General features: G+C 37.1%; 1 protein-coding gene across 3 annotated transcripts in view; it reads left to right on the top strand.

Annotated features, from left to right (window-relative positions):
• Nucleotides 1-19,275, top strand: part of COX10 (cytochrome c oxidase assembly factor heme A:farnesyltransferase COX10) — a 113,750-nt gene that overhangs the window by 14,146 nt on the left and 80,329 nt on the right. For all 3 annotated transcript variants that reach the window (XM_087709814.1, XM_087709815.1, XM_087709816.1), the window contains exon 4: nucleotides 2,678-2,802. In XM_087709814.1, coding sequence (XP_087565940.1) covers nucleotides 2,678-2,802 — 125 coding nt within the window. The remainder of the gene's footprint in view (nucleotides 1-2,677; nucleotides 2,803-19,275) is intronic.

Below are 19,275 nucleotides of genomic sequence, written 5' to 3'. Positions count from 1 at the left end.
TTGAAAGCCGGAGAAGAAGTTATGTTTGGAGTGCGGCGGCAGCGCCCTGGCTCTGTGGGGAGAGTTCGGCCAGGGCATGATGAGACTGGGAGGCATGCTTGCTGGGAGCGGAACAGGCACTCATGCAACCCTCTTCTCCAGCCAGGCAGAGCTCCATGCACTGACCTAGGGATATCCCTAATGTGCCAAGCCGCGGGAGCTGGGGGGCGGGCAGAGCGCCACATGCCTTGGTGCCTTAGGGATACCCCCTATGTCAGTGAATGGCACTCTGCCCAGCTGTAGAGGGGGTTTGCCAGGCGGCTGCTCGTGAGTTGTCATCTCATGGCTGCTTCACCCCTGAGGCTGTGCCCAGCTCTTCGGAAGGCCGCGCGCAAGGGAGCAGTGCCCGGCAACTCCCCCCTCCGGCCAGGCAGAATGCCACTCCCCAACCTAGTGGTATCCCAAAGGTGGCAAGCAACGTGAGCCCCTTCCCCCCCCCGGCTCCCGCGGCTTGGCGCCTTTGGGATACCACTAGGTCGATAAGTGGTGTTCTGCCTGAACGGAGGGGGGTGGGTTGTCCAGGGGGCTTATTTTGGGGGTGAGCTTTTATTTTTGCCCACACGAAAAATGTGGCAAGGCGTTAGATTCAGAACAGGTCATATTTTCGGGGAAACACGGTATATAAATCTTCAGGAATACTGATGGAGTGTATGGTATGCAGACGTTATAATTAATAAATATATATGTGGAACGCTTGTGTTCAGTAACACTATCTTATCTTGGGTTAGTTCACCATGTCCTGTGGCAACTATACCCTTCAAGAAGCTGTAGGAAGTTTAACATAAGAATACTTTATAGGAGTCGGCCTTAAACGTAAACACATATTTATTTGCTTTATCAAAGACTGAGATGATGTACTTAACACTAAGAACATTGTTTATGGATATAAAGTCTGAGCCAGCTTACAACAATAGCCAGCCAATTGGATGAAGTAGAATGTATTACAGCTGCTTTAATGAGATTCTGATAAGTTATAATGAAATTAATTTGGAGAAATCAATGAAGACTTTAATTAGAACACTGCCTCTAGTGTGCTAGAATTCTTTGGGGGCATTAAAATAATGTTACACAAACTGCTTCACATTTCACTATTTATAAATCAGCTAGTATCTTGCTATTATACGTAAGTTTAAAGCAGTCTCTCTGATAAGTTTTAATTAAACTTCTAGTCGCAGTGTAAAATAAAATATATGCCTTATTAATGGAAACCTGGTACACGTAGCAAAACTTGATAAAAACCAAATAGGAAGTCAACAACGTATGCCATTTTTAGTTGCTACCACCTATTTCTGTCTTGTTCTTTTTGTTCATAAGCAATCAAGAGTAGCTACAAAGTGAAGTGGCTTTTAAATGTGGATGAATAAATACAGATAAAATGTGGACAAATAGCAATAGCAGTAGACTTATATACCGCTTCATAGGGCTTTCAGCCCTCTCTAAGCGATTTACAGAGAGTCAGCAAATAACTGTCAGTACAGTTAGTCCCTGATTTATAACTACAATTGAGCCCAAGATTTCTGTTGTTAACAGACAATTTTTTAAGTCGGTTTTGCCCATTTTATCACTTTCCTTGCACCAGTTGTTAAATGAATCACTGCAGTTGATAAGTCAGTAACCCTGGTTGTTCCCCATTGACTTTGCTTGTCAGAAGGTTGCAAAAGGTGATCACATGATCCTGGGACACATCAAAGGTCATAAATATGAACCAGTTACCAAGCAACAGAATTTTGATCACATGATTGTTGGGATGCTGAAAAGGACTATGAAAAAACGTCATAAGTCACTTTTTTCACTGCCGTTGTAACTTTGAACAGTCACTAAACAAACTTTTGTAAGTCGAGCACTACCTGTACTATTTTTAATGGTTATAAATCTAGAAGGACAAATTAAGATTGTACCTATATTCTCCAGAGTTTTATTCCATAGAGGAGATTACTAATTCACATAAGGTGTACAATTATGCAAGGGGAACACATTTCTGTGGGAATATCTTTACTTTTTATTTAAAAAAAATACTATGACAAAATAAAAGAATAAACACAAAAATGAACAATTTTAAAAGGATATAAAAACAACATAGATTAAAAATTTACGAACAGTAAAATACCTCTACTGGCCAGCAAGTCTAAAATGTTATGGCTAATATAATCTAGTACATCTATTAGAAATTTCATATTCATTTTTTTAATCAGAACATGTTCTCTATTAACCTTCAAAACCTTCTGGTTAACGTAACAGAATTGAAATAATTAAAGGAAACAGAAGAAAGAAGCATAGGCCTAATTTCAGCAATAGTCAATAAATTATAAATTGTGCTTAACAAATATTCATTATTGTGTATTGTCAAATTTTAAAGTTCAGTTATGTTTCTCAGTATTCTCCCCGTCTTATGTCATTCTTTTGTAACAATGCTACTTGTTTGAAAATATTGGAACCATTAAACAGAATTTGCCCTGTTTTTCCTACATTCTGTTAAGGCAAGAGGCAGGATTATTGCTGTTCCACAAATGTAGCACTGTTGTCCATCATTATTGTCCATTACTACCTTATTAATAATGTAACTGACGTGTAATGAATGCAAAAGTATAAATTATCTTCTGTTCGTTTATTAGTGCTGAATTGTTTGTTTATATTTCAGTCCTGGTTGTAGGTACGGCTTCAGCTGGATTTGCGCTTGCACCCGTGCCATTTGACTTAAGCTGCTTCCTATTGGTCACCCTTGGAACAGGCCTGTCATCGTGTGCAGCTAATTCCATTAATCAGGTCAGTGTTTTATTAACAGCTTTTTCACATGTTTCGATCAGAAGTGACTTAAAAGTTTTCATTTGTACTGTTGAGGTTATACTATGGTGAATCAAAGGGTAAGCATGTGGAAACAAATGTTTGTGTTAGGAAAATAAAAATGTGAATTAAAGCACCGTAAGTGGTATCAGGAGCTCACAATAGAAAAGCAACAAATTGTATAAAACTAAAGGTACAGTTAGATCTTCTTAGCGGTGTTCTCAAATCTATTAACTAATGTCTGAGTGAAGGATTTCCTTTCTGTCTTATGATTGATGCAAGTAATGCATGCCTTGGTGCACTGATTTAAATTGGAGGAAACTCAGAAAATGTTGTACAACTCAGTTTTTTTCTTGGAAAGTCAGATGTATAGAAGTTGATGCACAAAATCCAAATTTCTTAAGCTTGACAGTGCTATTCAGACATCACAAATACATCTTTCTTTAGTTGCATTGACGTTTTAGTTGTAACAGTCTTTGGAATAGTATGGTATGGAACATAGTTTATAGTTTATTTATTTGTATGCCGCCCTTTTCCCTGGGGGGACTCAGGGCGGCTCACAATCAAAAGGAAGGGGGTGGGACAGACTTTTACATATAAGACAGTACATGATTAAAACGCAACATTCATACCATTCGGGCGGGTTACAATCTTTAGCCCCAGGCCTGACGGGATAGCCAGGTTCTAAGGGCTGTGCGGAAGGTCTGGAGGGTGGTGAGGGTACGAAGCTCCACGGGGAGATCGTTCCATTGGATCGGGGCTACCACCGAGAAGGCTCTCCTCCGCGTGGTGGCCAGTCGGCATTGGCCAGCAGATGGAACTCGGAGGAGGCCTAAACGATGAGATCTAATGGGTCGTGTGGAGGTGATCGGCAGTAGGCGGTCTCTCAAGTACCCAGATCCACTACCATGAAGGGCTTTATAGGTGGCAAGTAGCACCTTGAAGCGTATCCGGAGATCGACAGGTAGCCAGCGCATCTCGCGGAGGATAGGTGTTACGTGGGTGAAGCGAGGTGCACCCACAATCGCTCGCGCGGCTGCATTCTGGACTAGCTGACATCCCATAGCCGCATAATCCAAACAGATAAAGAATACTTTGAAGCATTGGCCAAAGGTGCTTTTTTCAAAAAACAACTTGTCTTTGTTTTTCTTGAAAAACGAAGTCCAGTTGCCTTTTGAAAAAAGCACTTTTAGGACTACCATGGCCTGCATGACTGAGAATCTCCATAGATATTTGAAGTATTGCTTATCATTCCAAGAGGTATCATTAATGAATCCAAACTTTTTTTTTTTAGGTTTAAAAAACAGTTTGGAAATCTCCCCTCCCAACCCACTCCTGGAAAAGGAATAAAGCTTTTGTCTGCATTCTGCATGCTGTTTCTAAATTTCCAATTTAGAGAGTTCAGCTTCATTGGAATAAATTTAAAGATAATTGGAAAGAAATGATAGGTGTACAAAATAAACTCATTCATTAAAATGTATCACTAAATAACTTATATTTACGTATAGGAGTCTAAGCCTCTTGTAATTCTCCCTCTCAAGCCAAGAAAAAAACTATCAGAAGGCATCTTTTCATTTTTAAGTCATTGTAGTTTAGAATTATGTCCAACCCTCAAACTATAATTAATTCAAATTATGGTCTATTCTAAATCAACACACTGATTTTAATTAAACTATATTTAGTTTTAAGGTTAGTTGATATTAAGATTTAGCTGACTGAACACTGGCTAATTGAAAAGGTACTTGAAAGAATAAGGATGCTTACAAAATCTGCAGACTCATCATGTAAAAATAGAGCATAGTTTATTGCTACATTCAAACTAAGCTACAGTGTGTAAGTTGCTTTGAATTGTAGTTTTAATTGAAAATGTATGTGTGTGTGTTTCCTTGAATGCCTGATCATTTTTTCCTTAGTTTCCTGTGGGACCCCATCAAGTTCTCCTGGGGTCATCTCAGGGTTCCAAGGGATATAAAGTGAAAAAAATCTTATGTGTGATGTATCTCCCCAATATATTATAATTGTTTGTCTTTTTCTGTATTTATGCACCTTTATGCTCAAATGTTTAGATATAACTTCCTTTATATATAAAATGCTTCCTCTGCTTGATATAAGATTCAGTTTAAAGACTTTTGGGTCAGACTTACAAAGTATCTTCCCAGTGTATTCTTCACAGCTCTCATGAAATATATCTCATCCCTTGTCAGGCATCTGTCTTCATAGAAATTCATACCATGATTGAAGAATCCAAAGTATTTACATAGTCAGTTGTTCACTTCCAGTATTCCTCCTTGTAGTGTTTTCAAAGCATGAATGTCTTGGATCAACGGAAGGATATTTTTCTTCTTGTTCAAACAGATTGTCCATTTTTGCCAGGTCTATGGAATACAATGCCATAATAAGAAAGGCAAAATGAGTCATCTGTTCCATTTTCATTCATTTGCTTCTTTAAATATTATTAGAAAAGTTTGCACCAGGCACATATAATTGGTTCATTGACTAATTTAAACTATGACTTGGGTTTAGTTGGTCAACATTTGTTCAGTGCATTGATTAGACTTTTGATCTATGTTGCCTTTATCAATTTTAAAGCGGTATTGATTCAATACATAGAGAAAAATTGTGGGAAAACTGACAGTTACAACTATAAATTGCAATTTGCTTCATTTAATTATAATGATGTATGAAAACAACTGTATTCAAGATTGATGTGTGGAGGTTTCTTTGTTTCAGTACCTATTTTTAAAAAGTTAAATGTGCATACTTGCTTTTCTCCTTTTCATTTTTATTCCTTCAATAATGTCCTAAGTAAAAGCATGTTTTATCACCTAATAATGATTACTTGTTACAATATGCGTTTGACAGCTGTTTGTGTTCCCCTAAGTAGAAAGTTTCTGTCACTTCCTCCTCTTTGGGGCAGAAGCTTGAATCCGCTCCTTTTCAGAACTGAACAGTCCTCTTCCTCAATCCCCTTTGGAGATTGAGGCTTTTGGCAGCAGATCTTCAACTGGAGGACTAGAAATAATGTTAGCAAGAAGGCTGAGGGATACTTTCTAAAGCGGCAGAGGAAAGAGCTTTCCCTTGTGTCAATTCTTCCTTCTTATCATCCCTTCCACTTGGCTTTCTTCCATCATCTTAATTAAACTATAATTAAGTTTATAGACTTTTTGGTTTTGTTGTCTATACTAGACCTTTCAGTGCCCAATCCAAGATTTCTAATCTTCCATAGTAAATTTGAGGATGAACATTTTGTTTTTAGTCTCTTCATGCCGTCTGCTAAGAAGGCATTTAGGTTGTCCTATCCTTTACTCTTCATTAATTCTCGGTTATATTATATGGAATGCTAAAATTAGCTATTTATAATGTGCATCTTAACTTATTAGGTTTGAGACAGTGAGCATTTTCATATTTGAGCAACCTCAGTGAACAAGAAGTCCTATTAGTCATTTATACATATACTACTTATACATTTACTAAGTGTTCATAAGGTTTATGGATTTTATTTAGGATATGCATGTGTAATTGATTAGTGATAGTTATAAGGATAAATAGGAAATTGCTTTTGGGGGTGGGACAAAAAGCTAATTATAGTATCTCTCTATAGAAACAAATTCCATACATTTTGCTATACATTGGTAATTATATGGTAAAGTGCATTAAATGGAACTTCTTCCTCCTAGAGAGACAGTTACGGTCTTTCCAAACAAATAAATACTTTGGCATCTTATAAATGCTAAAACAAAAGGCTTGTTGAATTATAAAATAGATTAGCTCTAGAGCTTCCGTTGCCTCCCATTTTGGTTTTATAAATCTTATCTCCCAAATAAATAAGAGAAGAAAATAAAATCCCACCTTCTCATCCCATTTCTCTTCCATAAATATATTATTTTTTTCACAATATAAATCACATTTCCAACTTGGTTTTTTTAGTTAAAGATCCATTTTAGACTTGTAAATCTGTTGTCCAATCTTTATGAAAACTGAACAACAGGGTTATGGTAGTATATTATCATATCTTTATGTGGAAAAATACTTTATTAAAATTGAGCAACATTAATCTTTGTATTATGCCACTCCAGTGGAGATAAAACCTGTAGTGTTTACAACAAAATATATGGCTTTGAAATCTTGAAATAAGTCATATGAATTCCTCTCAGATTGAATGGTTCAAAGTGGGAGAAGGTTGAAAAATGAAACCAGGATGTTTAAAATGATTTGATTATAGTGGCTGAAATATAAACAGTTGTGGTTGGGTTTGATTGATAATATCTTAAATTTAAAGTAAAACTTAAAATGGATATGAAAATAAATGTGGTCAGTTAGAAAATAAACATATAAAAAGGCTAAGATAGATTCTCCAGAATTTATAAAAAGTATGTGATAATTTGATGTTAAAACCAACTACCTACACCTTCCTTCCTTCCTTCCTTCCTCTCTCCCTCCCTCCCTCCCTCCCTCCCTCCCTCCCTCCCTCTATAATGTTTTTTAAAAGCAAACTGCTGGATTTTTTCTGTATGTTAATTATATTTCCTACTCTAGCAGTATATCCATAGGTATAGAATCCTATTTTTAAAAATCAGTGTGATGTACATGGAATGTTTCATTGTCCAAAAACTACGGATAAAGCAAAAAAACGACACAGTTAAGTGGATCAATATGTCTTCTATTCCAAAACAATTTCCCTGGTATTTAATTCCAGAGAAACTTTTTCGGAACAGAAGATATATGAGATCCATTTAACTGCGTCGTTTCTTTTGATTTATCCAGTTTCTATATTTTGCAATTCAGAATACTTCTTTACCTCTAAATTTCTCTGTGGAAGTTATCATGGCATAAGCATTGTCTTGCTGAAGAGGTGGGCAGAAATCATGCTGGCAGTCCTGAAGCAAGATTTTCCTTGTCTTAACTTCTAATTTTGGGTTGAAGCCTGTTTGGAAATTAAAATGCCTGGGCCATAAATGCAGGATTTAAAATCTGTTACGTTTACATCTGTTGCTGCTCTTGAGGGCCTCAACTAGGTAACAGTTAAACCAGCAAGCTTCCCATAGAAGAAAAGCTTCCTTAGCTGTATTGCTTCCAATAAGTCCTGCCTCAATAATTTTACATTCAAAAGCCTTCCTCTGTGAATATATGAATTTAATCAGGTGCTTCCTCTAAGACCTTATTCTAATATCCTCTCTCTCCACCCATAAATCATTTATTTATTAAATTTGTATGCCACCCATCTCACTGTCATGGGATTCTGCCTAGATTACCACATGGTGAAATAACATAACATTATATAACAGAGGTGGCCCTCATGCCATGCCCAGTTTAGTGAAGGGGGGAAAGGTGCAATATGTCACATGATGATGTCATTGTGATGCAAGTTTGATGCCCCTGTTATATAACATTATAACATTATATATAATATTAAAATAATAAATATAACTCTCAACTTAACAGAATTAGCCAAAGTACAGTGCAGTATACGATGGGTTGGAGGTGGGATCTTCTGGTTAATCCACTAACTACTTATATAGTGACATGCCCTGGGACCAATCAGCAGAGCTAAAAGTTTTAAAGCCCTTTCAGAAAGTGAGGAGGATGGGAGCAGATCACCTCAAGCGGTACGATGTTCCAGAGTGCAAAAACCACAGGAGAAAAGGCTCTTCTGGACCCCACCAGCCAGAATTGCTTGACTGATGGAATCTGCAGTGTGACCCTACTACTGGTGCATGTGGAGAGGCCAATCCTATTGGGATGAGATGGGAGTAAAAAAGAAAGAGAAAAGATGAGTGATAAACAGAAATTCAATTTTGTTTTACTTTGTGGTGGTTGACTTTGGGATTTGATCAATGGGGAAGCTTTCTGATTTCAATTTTTTTTAAAAAAAAATGTTCAGCAGAAAATTTTATTTGCAAAAGATTTTTAGATGTTTAATTTTAACAATATCCAGTATTGATTTCTTTTCTCCTTTTTGATATATTTTATTGCTATTATTTTCCATACTTTCCAATTTTTAAAGAACTTCAGTTAATAAACAAATACTTGTAGTTAATTCAAATATTGATGGTAAATTCAGTTTTCATTTTCTATTTAATTAGCCTGGATATGTATAAAAATGTAACTTTACATATTGAAAGTGATTTTTTGTGCATAATGGCATTTTTCCCTATAGCTAAATTTTATTCTTAACTACAGGTGAATAGTTAAAAAGATTAACAGAAAATTAATCTCTGTTGTTCTTGGATTCTCTTCCTGGATCAAGTCAGTCTTAGACTTTTCCAACTGAGGTACATAATGCCAAAAGTAAGCCATCCTGCTGCTAGTGCTTGGTCACCCTCCATATTATTTATTCACTTAAATCAGTTAGAAAAATCAAAAGCAAGAAACCTAAAAAGTAAGCAACTTCCTGGTTATCCTTATCAAATAGCATTGACTGGAGCATTGAAAAACTTTTATTTATTTTTATTTATTATAATTTGTCAAACAAAAACAGGAATAATATAAAATAATATAATAATATAAATAATATAAAAATACAATGAAAGGGATGTTAGTGCACTTATGCACGCCTCCTCTACAGACTTCTTAATTATGAAGTAAGGTCCATGGAAGTCAGTTTGCTACTGAAACTGAAAATTTGTAGCTGAGACAACTTAATCAGGTAGAGCATTCCAGACTTTGACAACTCTATTCTAAAAATCATATTTTTTACAGTCAAGTTTAGAACAATTTACATAGAGTTTAAAGCAGTTGTTCGCGCGTGTATTATTGCAATTAAAACAGAAAAATATAGCTCAAGTAACTGCCCATGTTTCATAAATTGAGAGGGAGAAGATCAGCTTGTTGTCTTCTGGTTAGAACATGATGACAACTTTATTAAGCATTACAACCTGCATTTTCTTTCTTGAAAAAGAAAGTTTTGTATTTATTCCCCAGGAGTAAAGGTGAAATTTGATCATATGAGTATGTCTCAATTTAATCTGGATAAACCTTTCAAGTTACATGTAATACATTGTGATCTTTGGCTAAAACACTTTATAAAACAGGACTAGTAGCCTAGTGATATTTTTGAATGAATAGAGAATGGGGAGTCAATACGCGTGACTTCTGTGTATTTCATTTGAGATTAACACCTGATGCAGCTCTGGTTTTCTCTGAAGTTTCTTTTTGTTTTGGCTGAGCAGAAGGCCTGCAGCAGGCAGCTCTTCCTTTCATCTCTCTCTGATGATCAAAAGATTCCCAAGTTGTGGTTATTAAAACCTGATGTTTAAGTCCTGGAGTACAAGACTGTCGGTGTAGGAGGCAGCCGATGATGTAATTTACAGTATGTAATAAATATCTGGGAAGTGCAATGCTGGAATCTATCTCTGTACTCAAAAAAAGTTCTGATATATGTTGCTTTGATATTTAACTGCTTGGCAGGCTTCATTAGTGGTTACTTTGAGACTCATAACTTATGAGTCATATAATTCATAACTGGAACTCCACAAGATCAAGTGAGCATGAAGAAATCTTCCAATATTGAGGAAGAATGGCTCAACTATAAGCAGTAAAAATGACAAGCACTTAGAGACCCAACCTTCATAAGTACAATAAATTTTAAAAGCAGAGATCATCTTTCCAAAGCATGAATTATTTGACCTGTGACTGAAACTTGATAAAGTATCTTCGGTAGAATGTAATAAATTAGTGAGTGATGTTAGGAAGACATTTTGAGTTATAAGTATGCTACGGATACCCATGAGCGTGGAAGTGATGGCGGGGAGACTTTTCTAATATTTGGTCTTGGGGTTTACTTTATATGCCAGATTAAATGGCTTTATAAACCAACAAAATAATAATTGTAATAAAGTAAAGAAGATATCTTTCTAATACTATTTTATTTATTTGAGTGATTTCAGACCACTAGAGTGGAGCAATGGTCAGGTTACTTGCAATCTCATAATCTTGTATTATCTCATAAAGAAAAACTGATTTATTTTCTTTAAAAAAACAGTTTTCAACTTTGGTGAAAGTTCTGAGTATTTAATAGTAGAGATCTGAATGCCAAGGAAACAATTTGCTGTACAGTTTCTGTGTTGTACTCAATTCACTGGGAATGTTCCTAAACTAAAATGTATTGTTTAAGCACTCATTTCATTTGATTAAAAAAAAACTTGCAAAAAAATAGACTTAGATTTGTTTCCATTACCGAATCTCTTCTAACAAATTCTAATATATTTATTTTTTAAGAAAATGAAGGGAAGATGCATTCCATAAAGCAGGTGCTGAGAGAAGGAAGAGAAGGCACAGAGACAGAGGGAGCATGCTTCTTAGATCCTATTAAATAATATTGCTTTACAAGACAACCTAGAGGTATCTGGTGAGATAGCCAGACCTGCGGAGAAGTTGTCCCAGAAATAACCTGTCTCTAGCACCTTAATTTAGATCTGGAAGCACATTGAGAGCCAATGGAATATGGGAAGTAGTAGTGATATATTAGGCATAGCATGGTGCACCCAAAACTGCTCACACAACTGCATTCTAGACTAGCTGCAGTTTCTGAATGTTATTTAAAGAAGGTCATGAGTAAAGTACACTATAATAGTCCAGCTAGGAGGCAACTAAGACATAGTGACTGTGAACAGAATCTCGTGCTCCACAAAAATGACACAGACTTACTGTACATAGCCATGTAAGATGAATTAGTGCAAAAGACCTACCCTCCATGCATGCCATTTGGTCTTGAGCAGAGCTGCAAATCCAGAAGGATCTCCCTTAAAACCCGTACCATTCAGTCTTGCTAAAGTTGAGTTGAAGCCCTTTATTCCCCATCCAGACCTTTATAGCTTCCAGACATTGGAAAAAAGTGATGGCATCACTTAGATAATGAAGGACAGAATATAGTTGAGTGCTTTAGTATGTGAAGACATTTAAGCCTGTGCCAATAAAGGACCATATTCAGCAGCTTCATGTAGATGTAAAATAGGAGTGAGGAGGAAGTGGAACCTTGAAGGAGATCCCAGAGTGCAGAGATCTGAAACTAGACCTCTTCACCACCATAACCTTGACTATTGCTAGCGTGGCAGAGGGAAAAGATCCAACCCAAAACAGATTCACCAACTCCTTAAGGCAGTCCAGAATGACACCATAATCAATTATACTGAAAACTGCTGAGAGGTCAAGGATACATGTAGAGTCTCCATCCTGAGATTGCCAGAGATTATTCATATGCATCGTCAGTGCCATTTTGGTACTATTACCTGGCCTTGAATTTGATTGAAAGCAGTTGCTTTCTCTTTGCAGCTGCATGTCTACTATCCTACTTAACAACTTTCCCCTCCCCTGGACTTCTGGGGGCTGAGCCTGTCGCCGAAGAGGGCTCAACGGAGCTCCTCTCAGAGACCTGGTCTGTATATCTAATAAGATCATAGATATCACCCCTTTTTGGCTAGAAAGGGGCAGGGAGAAGCTCAGTGGTTAGGGTCTATTCGTAGTTCACAGCCTTTTTCTTTTTTTTTTGGCTGTGGACGGAGATTAGATCCAGCGTAAGCTGAGCTCTTATCTCCAGCCAGTTCTTCTCAGCTGTTTTTTTTGCAGCCCTACACAGGTGACTCCCCCCTCAGGACAAACCAAAGTTGTTTGAAGCTATGATTAATACGAGCGGGTCCCACCCCTGAGAGATTTTTGCTTTTATTACTATCTTAAACACCAGCCTCATTTGTCCTAGAGGCTTCTTTGTTTAAACGCACTTCAAAATGGCGATTTTTCTCCGTTGGTGACTGATAGGGGATGTACTTAGCCAGCTCTACCTTCCTGCAGACCATTCCTTATTAATTATCCAAAATCTATAAACAAAATATTTTTTTTTGGAAACAGAGGGGAGCGAGAGCGCTGTTTATTTGTTTATTTATAATGGCTCCCAGGTTAAAGCCGAAGCGTTTCTCTACGAATGTGCTTAAAGAAGCTGCTATGAAATCGCTGCCCTTGTCTCCTACGCCCTCTACTGGAGAATTCTTAACACAGGAATTTCTCTTTCAAATGCTTAATGACTTTAAACAGGAAATTAAAGAATTTGTATTGGAGCTATATGATAATTTAGAGACTAAGATTGCCCAAATGAAGGCGAATACGTTTGTAGCCGTGTCTTCTCTGACAGATTATACCGCTGAAATGGAGAATAAATTGGAAAGTTTGGAGGAGGCTAATTCTAATTTGACTACTAATATCCAAACATTACAACAAAAAATTAGAGATACTCAAGAACAGCTCGTTATGATAAATTTTAACAAGAAGGCATTTGCAATAAGAGTCAGAGGATTGCGCGAAAAGGAGAGAGAGAATTTGAAACAGACCTTTGTTGAGGCCTTCAGCCATGCGGTGGGAAGCCCGGGATTTAATTTTGATTGGCAGATTCGGAAAATCTATCGCCAGAATTCGTTGGTAGCGGAACAGCGACAGCTCCCGAGGGACATAATTATATATTTCTCCACAAAAGAATCCAGAAATGCGATCATACAAAAGTTTTACAATAACAGGTTGCGAGTTGATGGGCAGGATTTGATTGTCTTCAAAGAAATACCATCCCAGATGTTAAAAGCAAGAAGAGACTATACTTTCTTAACTAAAGAGCTTAGAAACCACCAGATACAGTATAAATGGGAAGTACCAGCCGGCATTACGGTCACATTTGAGAATCAAAGATTTCGTCTTAATTCTGTTTCGGAGGCTCGAGATTTCTACTATAAGACTTTGAAGGTGGGACTTCCTGATTCACTTGGAAAAGAGGAAAGACAAGCCGAAGGAGAAGGCAAGCAGCAGACCACATGGCTGCAAGATGGAGGGGGTAGCTCTCCCTCTCTCGGAGAAGCAGAAGAGCGGAGATCGAGGATTTAGACATTCCAAAATATTCGTCAAAGTTGTGGATTGAATGGGGGTTTGCGATCTCTCTCCGGTAGAAAAAGCGGAATTGGATATTGGTGGTGTGATATTGGGACTGAATTATGTGGATGCTGAATGCATATTTCACGGGACTTGTATGTCTGAACTTTAATTTAAATTGTCCAGGACTCTAAAGTGAAGAGAGTGGAGATGGTAACTTTACTGAACTTTGGTTTGGGAGGAGGGAGCCGGGTAACGCGGGATAGGTGGAGGGGGAGCGAAAGCCTGATCAGAGTATTTCGAGTTAAAAGGTAAACTGACTCTTGTGTGAATTATTGTTCGAAAATAAGGTTAAGAAAGATTATTTGGAGGGACTATGGGAAATAGTGGTAAATATTAGAGAAGCAAGGGATGAGGGTAAAATGCATGCGGAATGATTTACGTTGTTTAAATCCTATTAGAAGGGAAAGCTTGATGAGATTATTTTAAGATAGAATGCAAACTGATTCTTGTGTAAAGTATTATTTGAATATGTGGAATGATCCACGCTGCTTAAACCTTACTAGAAGGGAAAGTTTGGTGAGATTATTTTGAGCTAGATTGTAAACTGATGTCTGCACAAATTTGTATAAATTCTTATTTGAATATAAGGTTAAGGAAGATGAACTGGAGAGTCTACAGGAGGTTGGGGTAAATAACAAAGAAGCAAGAGACGAGAATAAAATACATATAGAATGATTTATACTGTTTAAACATAAATAAAGATGGGGGGCTGAGCTTAATACAAAGAGTTCTTTTTTTCTTTTTTTCCCTTCTTTTTTCCTTTTCTTTTCCTTTTTATAATTTGTAATTTCTTTTTATCTATTTTTTATTTATTACTTTTATTTTTAATTCATACGATCATAAGATACTTTAGAAGGGGTTTGACAGAGGGCAGTGCCAGGTGTGGGCCCTGGGAAGTCGGGGGGACTAGGGATGGTGATTTACGGGGGGTGGGTGGGTGGGTGCTAATATAGTTTCAATAAGAAGAAGAATGCACTTGTATACTGTTGTTCTTTCTTTTTTTCTTTTCTTTCTTTATATTTTTTTCCTTGGTTTTTTTTATTTTTTATTTTTTATCATATTATAGTTCAATATTAATAAATAAGAGTTGAATAAAGGAACACACCAAGGGGAGAGGTAGAGGGAAAGAAGAGGGAGGAGTAAGGAAGGAGTAAGGGGAATGTAAGGAGGGCGTAAGGGGAATGCTAGGAGGAAAGGAAGGTTTGAGGGGAAAGGGAAGTAGGGAAGGGGAGTGTTAGAGGGAGGAAAGGAAAGTTGGAGGGGGAAGATGGGGTGTATGGAGGATGGAAGTGTCAGGTGGGGTTGTGAATGATGATGAGTTGTGTTTTCTTTTTTATTTTATTTTATTTCTTTTCTTATAGCAAATATCCAGTATATAAGTGACTGTAAAATGGAATGTGAAAATGAATAAAATATATATTTAAAAAAAAAAAAAAAACTTTCCCCTAAAAGGAAAGTTTGGAAATCGAATGAAAACTGTTCAGTTCAGTAAGATTCAGCAATGGTTGAATTAACTGGATCCAGCTATAAATCATCGTTGGACGGGGATTTAATGTACTTAAAGCCCCAAGAACCTTATCGCCTTTATGAGGACAAAGCAACTCAGATTCCTCCTGGATAATAGAATAAGACTGCATCAAGCACCAGGATGGATCAATTAAGTAGTTCCTTCCTCTATTCATAGCAGAGAGTTTGGAATAAGGAATTAACATAAATCCCCCTCCCCGGCCAGAATATGTTATCACTGCCCTGATACAAAATCCAAATTTACTGTGTGGCCTTTGCAGAGATCATGGCATCAATACATCTAGTCCATGGTGGATGTGAGACTCTAAAGTAGCTTGTGATCAACGGCCCAGGGAAGGCAAATTGAAGATCCCAGAAATAAGTCTGGGAATTTTACTGCCAATGCCTTTACAATGGCAAGCTTCTTAGGGAGGAAAATAGCTATGCAGCAGGAAGTAGTCTGACCATTCGCCACAGCCAACTCACCATGGTCAACTCGCCACAGAACAACTAGCCATGGCCAACTCACCTCAGGACAACTCACTGTGGGACAAGAGTTACACTAAAAATCAAAGAAATGGTGAAATAGAATCATTAAAAAAAGGATGGAAAAGGAAGGACAAAATGAAATGTAAATGACAAAAATTAAAATATTTTAAATAATTAAATTGTTCAATTGTTCCTTAGTGAGTTGTCCTTCAGTGAATTGGCAGTGGTGAGTTGGCCATGGCGAGTTGTTCCATTCCAAGCAGGGAGGATCACAATAGCAATAGCACTTAGACTTACAGTATATATTGCTTCACAGTGCTCTACAGGCCTCTCTAAGTGCTTTACAGAATCAGTATATTGCCCCAATAATCTGGGTCCTCATTTTACCAATCTCAGAAGGATGGAAAGCTGAGTCAACCTTGAGCTGTTCAGAAAGGAACTCCTAGAGTGAGCAGTGAGTTAGCTTGCAGTTCTGCATTCTAACCATTGCGCCATCATAGCTCAGTATGAAAGCAGCAATCTCATCTGTTCCTTCAGGTCAACTTCATAAAAAGACTTTCACATCAGACTATCTGTAGTGTACCATTCCTGCCCAACAATCACAGCTGGGGTTATGCAAAAAAAGTTGGACACATCTGTCAGACGGGGTCCCACCCCATACCCAGCCAAGTTTCAGTAATTCATATCCGGTTGTCCCACTGATTCACAATTATATGAATGCGGAAAACCATATTACAGATTGGTTTTAAATTAAGCGGCAACTGCCAGAGATTGCACATTGACTGTTGGGGTTAGTAGTTTGTGCACGTATGTGCGTATGAATTGCATTCTATATTAGTTCTACCAATATGGAATGCAATCTATATTCTCACCAGATGTTTTAGAGGCTGTAGCAACTGCAGTGTGCTGTCATTTAACTAGCCTTTTTAAAGTGGGAGTTTGGAAAGAGGGAAACAATTTACCTTTATGATGGATCTTCAGGGAAACTTCAGTTGCATTGCTCCTTTTTAGATGCACTCCAGATTTTTCCTGTAAACTCTGATGGCTGGAAGAACAAAGACATATTAAATAGCAGCAGTGATGAAATGTAGAGATAACATCAGACAAAGGGAATTTAGTAGTTAATAACATTAATCTTCCAGTGTAATCTACAGTGGCCTTGCATTCCGAAATATACTAGTCTCTTAAAATATAAGAATTATTAGGCTTCATTCTGTAGACTGTATCTTAATGACTGCTTCAACTGTTTTAAATTAAGAATGTGTGTTGCATGGCACAAACATTAAATTTTAATATTAAATGTATGAAAATTTACTTACTTTGCTTACTTACTTTCATGAAATGTAGCTAAGAAAAAATATTTCAGTACACCAGCTTCTTTATTATTATATATAAAACATATTTTGTCAGAAAGACACCTAGAAACCCTTCAACCCTATTTCCCCCTCTATGGCAACCCAATTCAGCCCTCTTTTACCCTCTAAAACTGATATATTTATTTAAATTCTTTATTTTCAAAACTTTAGCAGGTGTGTGTGTGTGTGTGTGTGTGTGTGTGTGTATTCTGGCAATCTTTTACAAGGTATATTAGCAGTTCAGAAAGAAAGTCCTTTGTTTATTAAATAGTCCAGGAGACAAAACAGCTTCTTGGAAATGCTCCCTTTTGCAAAAATATTTGAGAAATATTTTTGGCAAGCTGACTGAGCTAATAACAAGGGGGGGGCGTTAAACCCAAACTTAGCATCTGCCCTCTTTAATTTGTCACTTTGTGACAGGTACAGCCTGATGCTGTGAATGTTTGCATCCCAACTTCTACAAAATTTTAGACAGTTAAAGTGTGATAGAAAGAGAGCAGCCTGGTTAATCCTGTCTGTCTCCTCTCTGACATTGAAGTTTTTCTCATTGTAAGCAATTTAAGTTTCTTTATGAGTAAGACCGTAAAGTTCCCAGTAGTAGTACATGTCTCAAAAGTAAAATATTTCCTGTAGGGTATTTCATTTTCATGGATGTCATTAGAATTTCTGATAAAGATTTTTCTAGTCTTTATCCTTCGGTGAACATTTTCATTGTCCGTCGATGTTAAGTTTCAAAATAAAGACATAATACAATGTAAATAAGACTAAGATCATTGGAATAAGATTGATGGTTGATGGTTGGAATTGCTATTGCTTCTGCTAAATTACTTAATATTTATTTGCATGCTCAAATTTATGTGTGGTTTTCCCCATGTATAAACAGTAGTGTAGGACAAATTGTTCAATCGAATACTTTGCAATGCAAGCAAATAGCTTCTTCTAGGCACCACTTTTCTCTGAGTTGTTAAAAACTCTTTCCTGTTTTTGTCATCATGTATGTTTGTGACTGGGTTATGGATAGATCATCATGGAGCAAATCTATGGGGCCCGTTAAGACTAGAGATTGACTTGATGCCACATAATCAATCAATTTCTATCACCAGAAGGCATTTCTCTTGGGATTTATGCTCTAGTGAAGCACATATGCTCAAAAGACTGAGAAAAAGCCTCCAGGTGTCTCCTCTGAATTGTTAGTAAACCTCTAATAAACAAAGGACAAGGGGAAAGTATACAATTTAGTGTTTAGTGTTTCACGCATTTTGTCCTGGCTCTTCCCTTACTTCTTTAATGATTTTCTCGTCTGCTCCAGGACCATGAAATTGTTACTATCTTGGTTGCCTATAAATTGTGTTCCTTCAGTCTTTATGTTTACTTACTGCCATTTTAATCTTACCCATATTTGTTGAACCCTTAACATTTGATTCAGCAAAAGTTTTTCAATTGCTTCATGTGATTATTGTGATATATGGGGTCCTTGGTGCCCTCTGAGCTTGCTTGCTTTCTTGCAGATGTTTCATTACCTAAACTAGGTAACATCATCAGTGCTAGTAGTGCCACTGATGATGTTACCTAGATTGGATAATGAAATATCTGCAAGAAAACAAGCAAACTCAGAAAATACCAAGGACCCCGCATATCAGCTCTGTGCTAGAAATATTTTCTTTTTCATTGTGATAATTTACCTACAGTCTTTCCCTTTTCTATTTTTACTGTGTTGACCCAGATTCCCAGTACTGTAGTCTAACTTGTTTTAACTTTTCCCCTTTTCTTTTGTGTTTCTGTACACTACAGATTCCTGTACTGGCTACTATTTGGAGCTAAGTGCCATAAAGTTTAATTCTGATTTTTTTGGCAATAACAATAGCACTTAGATTTATATACCACTTCATGGGGCTTTACAGCCCTTTACAGAGTCAGCATATTGCCCCAAACAATCTGGGTCCTCATTTTACCCATCTCAGAAGGATGGAAGGCTGAGTCAGTCTTGAGCCTGGTGAGACCCGAACTGCCAAACTGATGGCCTGAACAGTAGCCTGCAGTACTGCACTCTCTGTGCCACCGCAGCTCTTCTACAATCTACAGTGTTGTATTCTCTTCTCTACATTATTAACAGGTACAGCCAATATAGGCTATTTTTGGCACTTTTGGCTATTCCTGTTATTCTGACAGCAAATTCAAAGTTAAAGTCCCAGAGCTT

The sequence above is a fragment of the Thamnophis sirtalis genome, unplaced genomic scaffold (assembly GCF_051295495.1).
Source record: "Thamnophis sirtalis isolate CommonGarterSnake01/CBP01778 unplaced genomic scaffold, rThaSir2_p1.2 scaffold_3, whole genome shotgun sequence".
NCBI lineage: Eukaryota > Metazoa > Chordata > Lepidosauria > Squamata > Natricidae > Thamnophis > Thamnophis sirtalis.
Note: the sequence above shows the minus strand (reverse complement) of the source record. Positions and strands in the feature narration are given on the sequence as shown.